This window comes from Pieris rapae, chromosome 5 (genome assembly GCF_905147795.1).
Source record: "Pieris rapae chromosome 5, ilPieRapa1.1, whole genome shotgun sequence".
NCBI classification, from domain to species: domain Eukaryota; kingdom Metazoa; phylum Arthropoda; class Insecta; order Lepidoptera; family Pieridae; genus Pieris; species Pieris rapae.
Window position 1 is genome coordinate 8,869,851 of NC_059513.1, and position 12,584 is coordinate 8,882,434.

Below are 12,584 nucleotides of genomic sequence, written 5' to 3' on the forward strand. Positions count from 1 at the left end.
AAACGTAAAGTATATTAATGCGATTATATTTTTGTTGTACAAATATTTGTTAGATCAGTAAGCATTCTGGAATGATCTATAAATGTATAGATCAGTCAAAAGTCACATTTTAATATAGCATATTTCGAGAATTCAAATATAATTAATTAAAAACATTAGTTAATAACCTGTTTTCACTTAAACAGAGGCAGCATCCACCAGTGATGCGGTATCTCTTATCACATATGTACAACAACTGAAGCGTGAGGTGTTGGCCTGGGAAAAGCAAGTGGATATTTACCGTGAGGCTCAGCGTATTCTGGAGAGACAAAGGTAGTATTAGTTTGGACTAAGTTGAATCTCCTGTATGGGAAATGTAACTCAGATTGTATTATCAAGTATATTTTATTTATTTAAAATAAAAATAAATCAGTGGCGCTACAACTTCTTTTGGTCTGGGCGTGAAATTTCTCAATCTGTTTCATGGGTTTCTACGAATATCTGAGCAGTGTTGGACTCGGCGTGCAAGTTGTTCCTGAGTTTGTTGGTTCGATCCCCGGTTGTGTACCAATGTACTTTCTGTCTGTGTGCGCATTTAACTTTAGCTGGAACGATGAAGCAAAACATCGTGAGGAAAGCGAAGGTGAACAGGAGGCTGATCACCTACTTGCTAATTGGATTCATAAATGATCATGAAACGAGATAAAGAAGAGACGAAGAAAAGGTTGTAGCCACAGATTTTTTTACGTATATAGGCCAAAAATACAGAACGTGTAAAATAACTACACTTTATTGGATTAAAACTTTAAAATCACTGTCCGGATTATAAGGTTAAGTTTCATAATACTTATGTAATATTCTTTCCGTACAGATTCCAATTTCCATCTACGTGGCTCCACGTTGACAATATAGAAGGAGAATGGAGCGCATTTAATGAAATCATGCGCAGGAAGGATTCTTCGATTCAGACACAGGTATATATATATAAATAATATGTGTTACATATAAAACACACACCACTAATTTATTGTGTTAATGTTTTAAGTAAAATTTGGTACGAAAGTAAATGTATTCAAATTTTATAGGTGGCATCCCTCCAACAAAAAATCGTTGCTGAAGACAAAGCCGTCGAATCACGTACAGTTGAATTCCTCACTGAGTGGGAACGTAGTAAACCCACTGATGGCTCAACTCGACCAGAAGACGCTTTGATCCGTCTTAATGCGATGGAGACAAGGTACACGCGCCTTAAAGACGAAAGGGACAACGTTGCTAAGGCGAAAGAGGCTTTGGAACTTCATGATACAGGTCAGTATACTTTAATAACAACATCTGCAATAGCGAGATTTTGTTAAGGTGTTAAAAGCTCTTTCGGCCTCTACCTACCAATCCGAAACAGTTGTTTTTGTTTAGTTTTTTTTTTATTGATATTTTCCGATAACTTTTCGCATTTATTTCAAACATAACTATCTTTACAATAGAAAAAACATACATAGCACTATTGAAACATAAAATAGAAGTAATTGACTGTTTACTCCAATTTTGATCCAAAAAATCTTTGTTTAATTGATCTATTAGGTAGCTCAGTGAACAACGAGCGTATGACAGTCGCACTTGAAGAATTGCAAGACTTGCGCGGTGTTTGGTCTTCGCTTAGCAAGATCTGGACACAAATCGACGATATTCGTGATAAACCCTGGCTCTCTGTACAGCCTAGGAAGCTCAGGTTACTTTTTTAGTTGTACTTGCTCTGCCCATAAACATAAAACATAGTGTAATGTTATTTTTCTATACGATTAACTTCTTTAATGTATGGATTATTTAAAGAGAGTAAAACTAGGATCATTATAACGCTATAATTATGAATCTGAAACGAAACCCAGGATACAAATTGTGTGTCATAGTAAAACTGTTACTATAAATCCTAGTTTGAACTATTCAAGAGGAAACAGATTTGTGATCAATGCCTTTTAAATTGTAATAAAATTTCTATGCAACACAATATTAAAAGTAAAAATTTGTCGTTCAGGCAACAGTTGGAAGCAATGTTGAATGAATTGAAAGAATTACCAGCTCGCCTGCGTATGTACGACAGCTATGAATACGTTCGCAAGTTGCTCCAGTCTTACACCAAGGTATAAATATAAATAATTGTTTGTGATATTAGAAGGTAAAAGCTCCAATGTATGGTCATGTACTAGTATATGGTCACTATATATTTGTATATCTATATTCACACTGATTACACACTGTACACGTGCTAATGATAATATAAATAAATAAAAAAAATTCTTTTAGTAGCTGTATCCCAATTTATAAAAAACTATAAAGCCGTTTAGAAAATTGCAATGTATATTTCTAGGTGAACATGTTGATCGTGGAGTTGAAATCGGATGCCCTCAAAGAGCGTCATTGGCGTCAACTGTGCCGCGCTTTGAAAGTGGAATGGTCTCTGTCTGAGCTGACCTTGGGCCAAGTTTGGGATGCGGACCTACTGCATAATGAACATACTGTGCGCGATGTTGTATCGGTGGCGCAGGGAGAGATGGCTCTCGAGGAGTTCTTGAAACAGGTACAAAATATGAAATGCTACGTCTAGTATAACTTAGCTTCATTGTGGGGGCCACATCTTTTATACACAGACGCTCCATTGCGTCAGTAATATAAAAATGTTTTAATTTTTATTTTTATTTATTCACACTTCGTAGCTTTAAAGAAAAAAAAACAAATAACTAAAAAAAATATGATGTGTAAAGTGCAAGAAGTGAATAATCAAATGATATATGAAAAAAAATTGTAAAAAATAATAATAAGACAAACTAAAAAGCTAATCACACGGATTCATGAATAGCGATGCATTTGAAGGTTAAGAAATATTTATACAGAAGAATTTTAATGTTGATAGGGAGGTAGCCAATAATATAGAGAGTTGGGCTGTTTTGTATGGGCTCTGGTAGCTCATTAAAAAATCTTAGTATAAAGCACTTCAACGTATTGCACTACTGTCGAAAATAATAGTAAATAAGATATTTATGTAACAAATGCTTGTTTGAATTAAACTGAACACTGATCGACGCTTCGAGAATTACGTACCTGAGAATTTACATTTGTCAAACGTTTTCCTGTTTCAACTTCGTATTTAAAGTGTATCAAATATTTGTAATGATCTTAGGTTTCGACAACCAGCTACGGATAATGTTAATCTAGTTTTAACTCTTTTTATATTTTAAACCACGACTTTATACCATCTCTATCAAAACAGGTCCGTGAATCATGGCAGAGCTACGAACTGGACTTGATCAATTATCAGAACAAATGCAAGATAATTCGTGGTTGGGATGATTTATTCAACAAAGTCAAGGAGCATATCAACAGTGTTGCTGCTATGAAGCTGTCGCCTTATTATAAGGTAGGACATTTTTAATTTTATATCTTATTTCTAAATAAAAATAATAATGAATGTCTCTGTGTATGCGTTTTTAGAATCTTGATTCTTTATAGACACAGATCTGTCTTGTCGACCCGAAATATGTCGGCAATTTAATTAAAAACATTTTTAATATTTATGCCTTTTTCCTGAATCGATAAGCAGAGATATCTATCTATACTTGCTGCATTCCTGACATATCCGTCACTTTATTGACTATCATGACATTCACTATCCGGACTTGTTGGTTATGGGAATTATTTTATAATTGTTTGATATATTACTTTATACTCTTATTAGGTGTTCGAAGAAGAGGCTCTTACATGGGAAGAGAAACTCAACCGTATCAACGCGTTGTTCGATGTGTGGATCGATGTGCAGAGACGCTGGGTCTACCTCGAAGGCATCTTCAGTGGGTCGGCCGACATCAAAACTTTGCTACCGGTTGAAACTAGCCGATTCCAGAGCATTAGGTATTTATTTATTAATTTTCATTTATTTACCCTTTCTGTTATCGGATGGTCGATGTTTTACAATATTTCACTTTCTATCTATCTTTTGTTTTATTTATGTATCATTTATACACCAACCAAATTTTTTCTTTTTTTTCCTTTTTTTTCCTTTTAAATTGTTATTGTTATTTGTATTTCACTTTAATATGTATTGTGTATCTGTATAGGAATGCAAAAAATATTTTACTTGTGAAATATGAGAAACGTTTTAACTAACTTTTTTATGTTCGAGATCGTTAGCGTAGTTTGGCGAATTATGTTATTACCTATTAGAGTTAATTTCATTTTAATCGTAATAAAATTCAAACACCCTGATTTACAATTGTTTAAGACATAATTTTTTTCCAGTTCTGAATTCCTTGGTCTTATGAAAAAAGTAAGCAAATCGCCAATGGTTATGGATGTATTGAATATTCCTGGGGTTCAACGATCTCTTGAACGTCTTGCAGACTTACTTGGAAAAATACAAAAGGCTTTGGGTGAATATCTAGAAAGAGAAAGAAGCAGTTTCCCAAGGTATGATATGCTTAATATATTTTTATATTTTCGGTGTTTTTTTATTAATTTTGTTCAATTCAATATAGGCCGCAAATCTATTTACTTGAATATATTTTGGAAGGGTTGGCCGATTCCTTTTACCGGTAGTTTAGGCTTTAGTTTTAAGATATTATATGTACACTTGGTTAGAAGGTTTTACTTTTTGCTTTATATATTTGTATGACCATTACTAACGTTCGATAAGAAAATACCATAAATTATATTCTCCTATATTAATTAAGTGTGCGTTTACGCTTAAAACGATTTCTGAAATACGCGAGCCACGGAAAACTGTATATAGACAAAAAAGTCAATATTATAAATGCTAATTTTCTTAGGTTCTACTTTGTGGGAGACGAAGATCTCTTGGAGATTATTGGTAACAGCAAGAATATTGCCCGTCTTCAAAAGCACTTTAAGAAAATGTTTGCGGGCGTTGCTGCAATTATACTGAATGAGGATAACACAATCATTAACGGAATCGCTTCACGGGAAGGCGAAGAAGTGAGTGGTTTACGATATTCTGTCCTTTTAGCTTTAAATAATCCCTTTTGATTGAACTTTTTTTTCTTTGGGTTTGTTTTTTGTTAAAATGCGAGACTTAAATAATGGATAAATTTTTTTTATGTTATTTATTTAATAAAAATTATTTAAAAATAATTAAAATAATCTTTCTGTAGATTTTTTGCGGCGTGCACAATTCGATTCCTGTGTTTCTTGTATTAATTTACCATAATGGTACTGGTACAGTAATTTTGATCCGAAAAAGTCTTTATTTTTATGAACTTATAATTTGTATACTTTAATATTGTATCTCTCAACCTAAAAAACGAGGAAGCGGCTAATACAATTTGTTTTTAGGTATACTTTACATCGCCGGTATCAACAGTTGAGAATCCCAAAATCAACTCGTGGCTCTCAATGGTCGAGCGAGAGATGCGCGTGACCCTCGCTTGTCGTCTCAAAGACTCAGTTGCTGACGTGAAGCAGTTCAAAGACGGAAATGTCGACCCGCAGAAGTTCATCGAATGGTGTGATAAATATCAAGTATGTTACGTTATTTTCAATAGTAACAATTTTATTAATTAACGATTTGCAGAAGTTTTGGTCCTTCCTGTAAAGTAAAACAACCAATTTTTAAAAGGCCTGCAACGCACTTGTGAGCCTTCTAACTCCTTCCTGTTGTTATATAAAAATAAATATAACAGCGCTGTAAAATCACATATTAATGTAGCCCAGACTAAATTACAACATCAGAAACTCCCGTCTTATTACAATTGGCATATTAATTAAGCTCTCAATTTAATGAGAATTAAGTTCATTAAACATATTAAACTAATTGTTATATTTACGTTTATTCCAGGATTTAATTTTTTTTATTATTGATACTTATTTTATCTTTATCTATACTTTCTGTTCCTCAGGCTCAAATTGTTGTGTTGGCCGTACAAATTCTCTGGTCCGAAGACGTAGATGCAGCTTTAGTCGGCGGAGGAGGTGATGGCCTCAAGCGAGTGTTATCTCACGTTGAGAACATGTTAAATATACTTGCCGACTCTGTACTACAGGAGCAACCGCCTTTGAGAAGAAAGAAACTGGAACATTTGGTAAATAAATATTAATTTTATATATAATACCGGAACTTTTCAGATAAGTTTACATGTCTAAAATATGGAATGAATTAAAAACGTTCATGGACGTATACAATTTAACGCAAATAAAAGTTATCAATAAAATATATTGTGAACTGTACAGCGACGCTTAAATTACTACACATTTTCTCGCGATATTTAGAATAGTTGGACTACAAAATTTGACGTTACACTACATTGCATTGTCTACTTTTTGTCCACAGATAAACGAGTTTGTTCACAAGCGAACGGTTACTCGACGTCTCATCGCCAATGACGTCAACAGCGCGCGCTCGTTTGATTGGCTCTCCGAGATGCGATTCTACTTTGATCCTAGGAACAATGATGTGAGTGTAATACCTAAAAAGATAAAACTTTGTATGACCTAGGCCAATTCACTTTCGGAAATCTGTAAATTTTACAATCGAACGCACCTGTCATCTATTGTTATTATAATTTGATATGCATTTGTTTCAAAATCTTATATAGAGAGAGCGTTAGTATAGAACTTATGCTCCTATTTACAAACGCAATTTGTTTAAGAGAGTTGTTACAACATGTCATTTATTTCGAACAAGTGACGGATGCGATTAGGAAAAACAGCTATTTGAGGGTAAGAGGGTCATTGCTTGAAACATACTACTGTTTATCAGGCATGTTGGTGCATGAACAAAATTGACTAATTTTATTAAATTATTACTATTTTGTATGGGATACAAAGAAGTGAATCCTCGGATGCATAGGCCAATCGAATGGAAGAGAGATAGATACAGCGCAAGCGTACAGTGATCGTAGCGGGACAATGAGTCATGCTTTTTGATTTGACTGCGCGTGGCAGGCATTCATCGATTTATTAGACGTTGTCACGTCAAAAATATATAACTAAGAAGTTCAGACATAAAAATTTAAATTTTCTGGAAAAAAATATTAATTTAAAAAAATTGTGTTATAGGTTCTTCAACAACTTACTATTCACATGGCAAATGCGAAGTTCCTATATGGTTTCGAATACCTCGGCGTGCAAGACCGTTTGGTACAAACACCGCTTACAGACCGCTGCTACTTGACTATGACCCAGGCTTTGGAGGCAAGACTTGGTGGTTCACCTTTTGGTATGTATACATTCCTTAAATATTTCATTTCAAAATTTAACAGACAGACAGACTTTAATAATCTAATGCTGAAATAAAAATAATAGGTTATAGTTTCAATGTTAGCCTAGTGGTTTCAGCGTGAGGTCATGGGTGACTGTCATCCCTGAGGTCATAGGTTCGATCGCCGACAGTGCACCAATAGACTTTCTTTCTATGTGCGTATTTAACATTCACTCGAATTTTATTTATTTTTAGGTTATACTTTCATATAAATTTTTAACACTAAATTATATAAATAGGTAAAAATAACTCCAAGCTTTTTAAAAATATTTATATATTAGTGCAGATATATATATTTAAAGCGATGATTTTAACAAAGATGTTATTACATAGATATAATATGACATTTTATTTATAGGTCCGGCTGGTACCGGTAAAACGGAATCCGTAAAAGCTTTGGGTAACCAACTGGGTCGGTTTGTGCTCGTCTTCAATTGTGACGAGACCTTCGACTTCCAAGCCATGGGAAGAATCTTTGTTGGTCTATGCCAGGTATTTTCTTTTTTTAGATATTTCACTTCATACAATTTATTATATATGTATAATTTGTGTTTAAATAAATAACTATGTGTTTATTGCCTGAACATTACTCTCATAATCGAAATATGTCAGACGTATCGCATGATAACTATGTTTACTAGCTTCACTTTATGTTTCTTATATCAATTTAATTTTTACATATTATTTATAATTTTTAGGTCGGCGCTTGGGGTTGCTTCGACGAGTTCAATCGTCTCGAAGAGAGGATGTTGTCTGCCGTATCGCAACAAGTACAAACCATACAGGAGGCACTAAAGAGTCATCAAGAAGGCGATAATACAGGTACATTATAAATATTTATTTATATACACATATAATCTTGTTTAAAATTTGAAAATTGAGTTTATTTCGTATCGTCTTCAAAGTTAAACTTTGATAGGCATATTCAGATAACAATATTAATTGCTAGTGTACGATCAAATCTTGTTTTCCAGCTAGTAGGTATAATTGAATTCAATGTTTAAAACAGTTTTTTCTCATTACAAAATGATATTTTTTTTAAAGATAAACTTAATTATAATACTAACAAGATGCACGTTGCCATCAGACAACCATCCTCATTATAGTCTCAGAAACTTTAATGCCCTTTTAAATTGATTAAACTATTATATAATTGCACATCCACAAACGTAACTAGACCTCTCCAAATATTTTTTTTTGTACGCGACTTCGACAAGAAGTTTACTGATAAACTCGCTCGACGAGTTTTGCGTGTGCGTGGTGTGTTTGATTCATTTAAATGAAATGCTGCTATGTAGAGAGTTATTTAAAAGTTATTATAAGTTTTATATAATATGCATAAAATCTTCATTTTCAGCCAAGTCAATCACAGTGGAGCTGGTTGGCAAACAAGTCCGTGTCAGTCAAGACATGGCCATTTTCATAACAATGAACCCTGGATATGCCGGTCGTTCCAATCTTCCTGATAACTTGAAAAAGCTGTTCCGCAGTCTCGCTATGACCACACCCGATAGACAGCTCATTGCTGAGGTCATGTTGTTTAGCCAAGGGTTCAGAACTGCTGAGAAACTGGCCTGCAAGATTGTTCCCTTCTTCAAGTAAGTCCTTTATTATTGCTATTTCGATATTTTATTTATTATGTTTGGCCAGTCATATAAAATATACCACAAGAATAACACATCTTAAATCCTAGGAATTTATTAGAAAGGAAAATGTATAATTATTTTAATTAAATATTAACTTAATAATTTTATTTTGTAGGCTTTGCGACGAACAATTGTCCAACCAATCTCACTATGATTTTGGACTTCGAGCTCTGAAATCGGTTCTTGTCTCCGCTGGTAACGTGAAGCGTGATCGCATTCAGAAGATAAAGGTATGTTATTGCATTGTTTGTTACATCAAAAATGATTAGGGGAATGTTAGTAAAGTACAGCCCGTAACCCCATTTTATGTGTTATTAATCATTTTATTATAGGTAAAATAAAACGAATGAAATTTTTAAAAAGAACTCATAAGAGCCCAGTAGGATTCTGGATTATCCTAGCAAACAATTGTACAAAGAAAAAAAAATTTCTTTGGTTTACCAAAAAAATTGTTGTTTTATTACCCTATAATTAGACACCTTATTTAATGGTGTTTGCCAATATACGAAGCAAATAACTTCAAAAATAAAAACTGAATCCTAAATTACTTAATAATTTGAGAAAACTTACACCTTACAAAATTACAAAAAATAATGACATTTTTTTAAAGCAGAAATATAAAGGAACCGTTGCAATCGCCTAATTAACGAAATTTTCAGGAAAACCTTAAAGAACGTGACACAGAAGTGCCCGATGAGGCCTCAATAGCGGAATCTCTCCCAGAACAAGACATTCTTATCCAATCTGTTTGTGAGACCATGGTTCCTAAGTTGGTAGCAGAAGATATACCTCTACTCTTCTCTCTGCTTAATGATGTGTTCCCCAACGTTGGATACACACGAGCTGAAATGACTGGTAAGCTTTTAGAATGATAGACGTATTACAATGTAAGCTATTTTAAAAAAAACAGCAATTTTTATAGCCTACTCTAATCTATCTATAACTTTAATAATACCGCAAAAACCGAACAATTAAAATGATTTGATTAATGATCTCCCATAACAGTTACTATAAAATATTTTTGGACAATTTTCTACTTAGTCTTTACATATTATTTTGTATCTATTTATAATAGGTCTTAAGAACGAAATTCGTGCCGTTTGTGCTGAAGAGTTCCTCGTGTGTGGAGAAGGCGACGAGCAAGGAAACACGTGGATGGAAAAGGTAAAAAAACTTCGAATCAATGCATTATAATAATAATTAACAAAACTAAAAATTTTATATAAGTAATTTATCTGCTGCCGCACATATTTTTATAATTTACTTCATAAATGAATTATTTTATTCATGATCATAACATCATAATGGTTTTGGTTCAGTCATGCATCACTAATTTACAAATAATATTTTTAACACTACGTTTTATATTCGTTACGCATTCAAATCACGTAATTTATTTATACATGTGACGAAAATAACTCGTAAAAGCATGTTACGTACGTACGTACGTACCGGTAACGGGTACGTAAGTGAGTGTATGCGTTTCCATGCTAACCCGTAACGGCACGTAGAAGCTCAGCGCAGCCTCGCGAGCGCAACACAGCACGTGGATCGAGAAGGTTAGTGCTGCAAACTATGGAGGTCTTCTCTTTTCCAGTTTGGTCTACGTGTTTACTCTCGCACAGTTGTCGACTTATTGTTGCCCCTAACATTTGTTCTGTTTTTAAATTAATTTTGTTTTTAAAAAAGTACTTTACTTTATGATCGCCATTATCAATGAGAATCTCCGTCCGTATAAAGTACGGATAGAACAAATATTGGGTGTATATGCTTTTTTCCACTAGTCACTGTTGTGTTAGTTCTGGTTCTAATATGCACGTGTTTCTTTTGTCATTGTTGGGCTTCAGTTGTTCGCAGCATTTGAAGAATCAATACACAAAACAAGTTCTGGTTTAGCCAAATCAACATATTATACGCGTACACTAAATTTATCGGCTTGTTGTACACGTCATGACACAATACATTTCACAAGACATTTGAAAACACCCACCTGCACAGTTATTATGCACCTTAGTGTACTTTTCCATGAGGTCGATATTTCATTTTTATTTGCAGTGTAGATACAGTTGGCGACTCATTTGACTTCGTGAAATATGTATTTTTACTTGTTTGTGCTTTAAAATATCGCAATACGCAAGGATTGTTCTATACCTTTTGTAACGTACTATATAATATAGATATGAAAATTCTGTTGACGATTAATTACTACCGCTATTTACGGCAAAATTTAAATATGTTCTTTATATTAGGTCCTTCAACTCTACCAAATCTGCAAGTTGAATCATGGTCTAATGATGGTCGGTCCTTCTGGAAGTGGAAAGTCTACAGCCTGGCGTGTTTTACTGAAGGCATTAGAAAGGTAAGCCATTCATAGAATAACTGCCTCATAACTCGTTAGTTACAGGTCTAAAGTGCGTATAAAGATAATAAAACACGACTCATAATTATTTAATACGTATGTAAGCATTAACACTATCTTTCAGATATGAGGGCGTAGAAGGCGTTGCCCACGTGATTGACCCTAAGGCTATGTCCAAAGAAACCTTATATGGGGTTCTAGACCCTAACACCCGTGAATGGACCGATGGATTGTTCACTCATATACTAAGGTAATTAAATTAGTGAATTAAATGTTCTTTGTATACCATTTTGAAACTTTTAAAGGAAAATATTTGTAACACGAGTTAAGTTCGGTGGGGTCTTTTTTTTGTATTTTTTTTGGAGATATAGTAACAACTGACTTTAAAATATAAGCTTACAACTAACACAAAATTAGAGGTAGTGGGGTTGCGACGTTAACAAAAACAATTATTAAGGGATTCATTCATCTAAATGACACTTAGTTATATGGAAATTTTAAGAAACGAGAATAAAATACAATTTATAAGTGTGTTAAAAAAGTAAAGCTCATATTGGCTTCAAGTGTGATGATTGTTTTCAATTTGTTTACGCTTTATTTTAGTATTTAGCTTACTATTAGTCACAAAAATATTTATATGTCGACAAATTACCTTTATTATAGACTTATTACTATATGAGAATTGACTGATGTGTTATCCGATAAAATCTGTTGGTGTCCGTTTTCCGCTTCCTTTTTTAATGGTGTTGTGTCAGAGGGGTTCAGGTATTGCTTGCGGGGCAAAGGGAGTGCAATGGATATTAACATAACTAATGTTGGGTAACATAACTCACGTTAAGTTTTAAAATTTCAGGAAAATAATTGATAATGTGCGTGGTGAAATAAACAAACGACAATGGATCATATTCGATGGTGATGTTGATCCTGAGTGGGTGGAAAATCTTAACTCAGTTCTGGACGATAACAAACTGCTTACTCTACCTAACGGTGAAAGATTGTCTCTACCGCCCAACGTACGAGTCATGTTTGAGGTAAGCAAGTGTTTGTCTTCAAATGACATAATTTCAGTATGAGTGGCGATGATATTCTTTGTTGAATTGAAAATAAAATCAATATATTTTGTTAGTTCCAGTAGTGGTAACTTTTATATATGTATTTGTAATATAGAATTTAAGTTCTTAATAATTTTTGTGCAGGTCCAAGATCTGAAATACGCAACGCTGGCTACAGTCTCTCGTTGTGGTATGGTGTGGTTCTCCCAAGATGTCCTCACAACTGAGATGATCTTTGAAAACTACCTTCTTAGGTAACACACTTTTGTTATATATGTGAAAAAGCT

The 12,584-nt window shown here is 33.7% G+C and overlaps 1 protein-coding gene across 5 annotated transcripts in view; it reads left to right on the plus strand.

The window, feature by feature from the left end:
- The window catches only part of LOC111002275 (dynein heavy chain, cytoplasmic), a 48,382-nt gene that overhangs the window by 12,710 nt on the left and 23,088 nt on the right, over nucleotides 1–12,584 (plus strand). For 3 of the 5 annotated variants that reach the window (XM_045628437.1, XM_045628436.1, XM_045628438.1), the window contains 25 exons: nucleotides 186–312; nucleotides 851–953; nucleotides 1,065–1,287; nucleotides 1,558–1,705; nucleotides 2,009–2,114; nucleotides 2,342–2,551; nucleotides 3,242–3,388; nucleotides 3,707–3,879; nucleotides 4,267–4,434; nucleotides 4,794–4,959; nucleotides 5,317–5,502; nucleotides 5,880–6,062; nucleotides 6,311–6,433; nucleotides 7,039–7,198; nucleotides 7,599–7,732; nucleotides 7,939–8,062; nucleotides 8,598–8,838; nucleotides 9,002–9,116; nucleotides 9,546–9,741; nucleotides 9,962–10,050; nucleotides 10,398–10,445; nucleotides 11,136–11,245; nucleotides 11,370–11,495; nucleotides 12,099–12,276; nucleotides 12,442–12,551. In XM_045628437.1, the coding sequence (XP_045484393.1) occupies nucleotides 186–312; nucleotides 851–953; nucleotides 1,065–1,287; nucleotides 1,558–1,705; nucleotides 2,009–2,114; nucleotides 2,342–2,551; nucleotides 3,242–3,388; nucleotides 3,707–3,879; nucleotides 4,267–4,434; nucleotides 4,794–4,959; nucleotides 5,317–5,502; nucleotides 5,880–6,062; nucleotides 6,311–6,433; nucleotides 7,039–7,198; nucleotides 7,599–7,732; nucleotides 7,939–8,062; nucleotides 8,598–8,838; nucleotides 9,002–9,116; nucleotides 9,546–9,741; nucleotides 9,962–10,050; nucleotides 10,398–10,445; nucleotides 11,136–11,245; nucleotides 11,370–11,495; nucleotides 12,099–12,276; nucleotides 12,442–12,551 (3,694 nt within the window). The remainder of the gene's footprint in view (nucleotides 1–185; nucleotides 313–850; nucleotides 954–1,064; nucleotides 1,288–1,557; nucleotides 1,706–2,008; nucleotides 2,115–2,341; nucleotides 2,552–3,241; nucleotides 3,389–3,706; nucleotides 3,880–4,266; nucleotides 4,435–4,793; nucleotides 4,960–5,316; nucleotides 5,503–5,879; nucleotides 6,063–6,310; nucleotides 6,434–7,038; nucleotides 7,199–7,598; nucleotides 7,733–7,938; nucleotides 8,063–8,597; nucleotides 8,839–9,001; nucleotides 9,117–9,545; nucleotides 9,742–9,961; nucleotides 10,051–10,397; nucleotides 10,446–11,135; nucleotides 11,246–11,369; nucleotides 11,496–12,098; nucleotides 12,277–12,441; nucleotides 12,552–12,584) is intronic. The other 2 variants (XM_045628439.1, XM_045628440.1) reach the window with 1 other exon arrangement.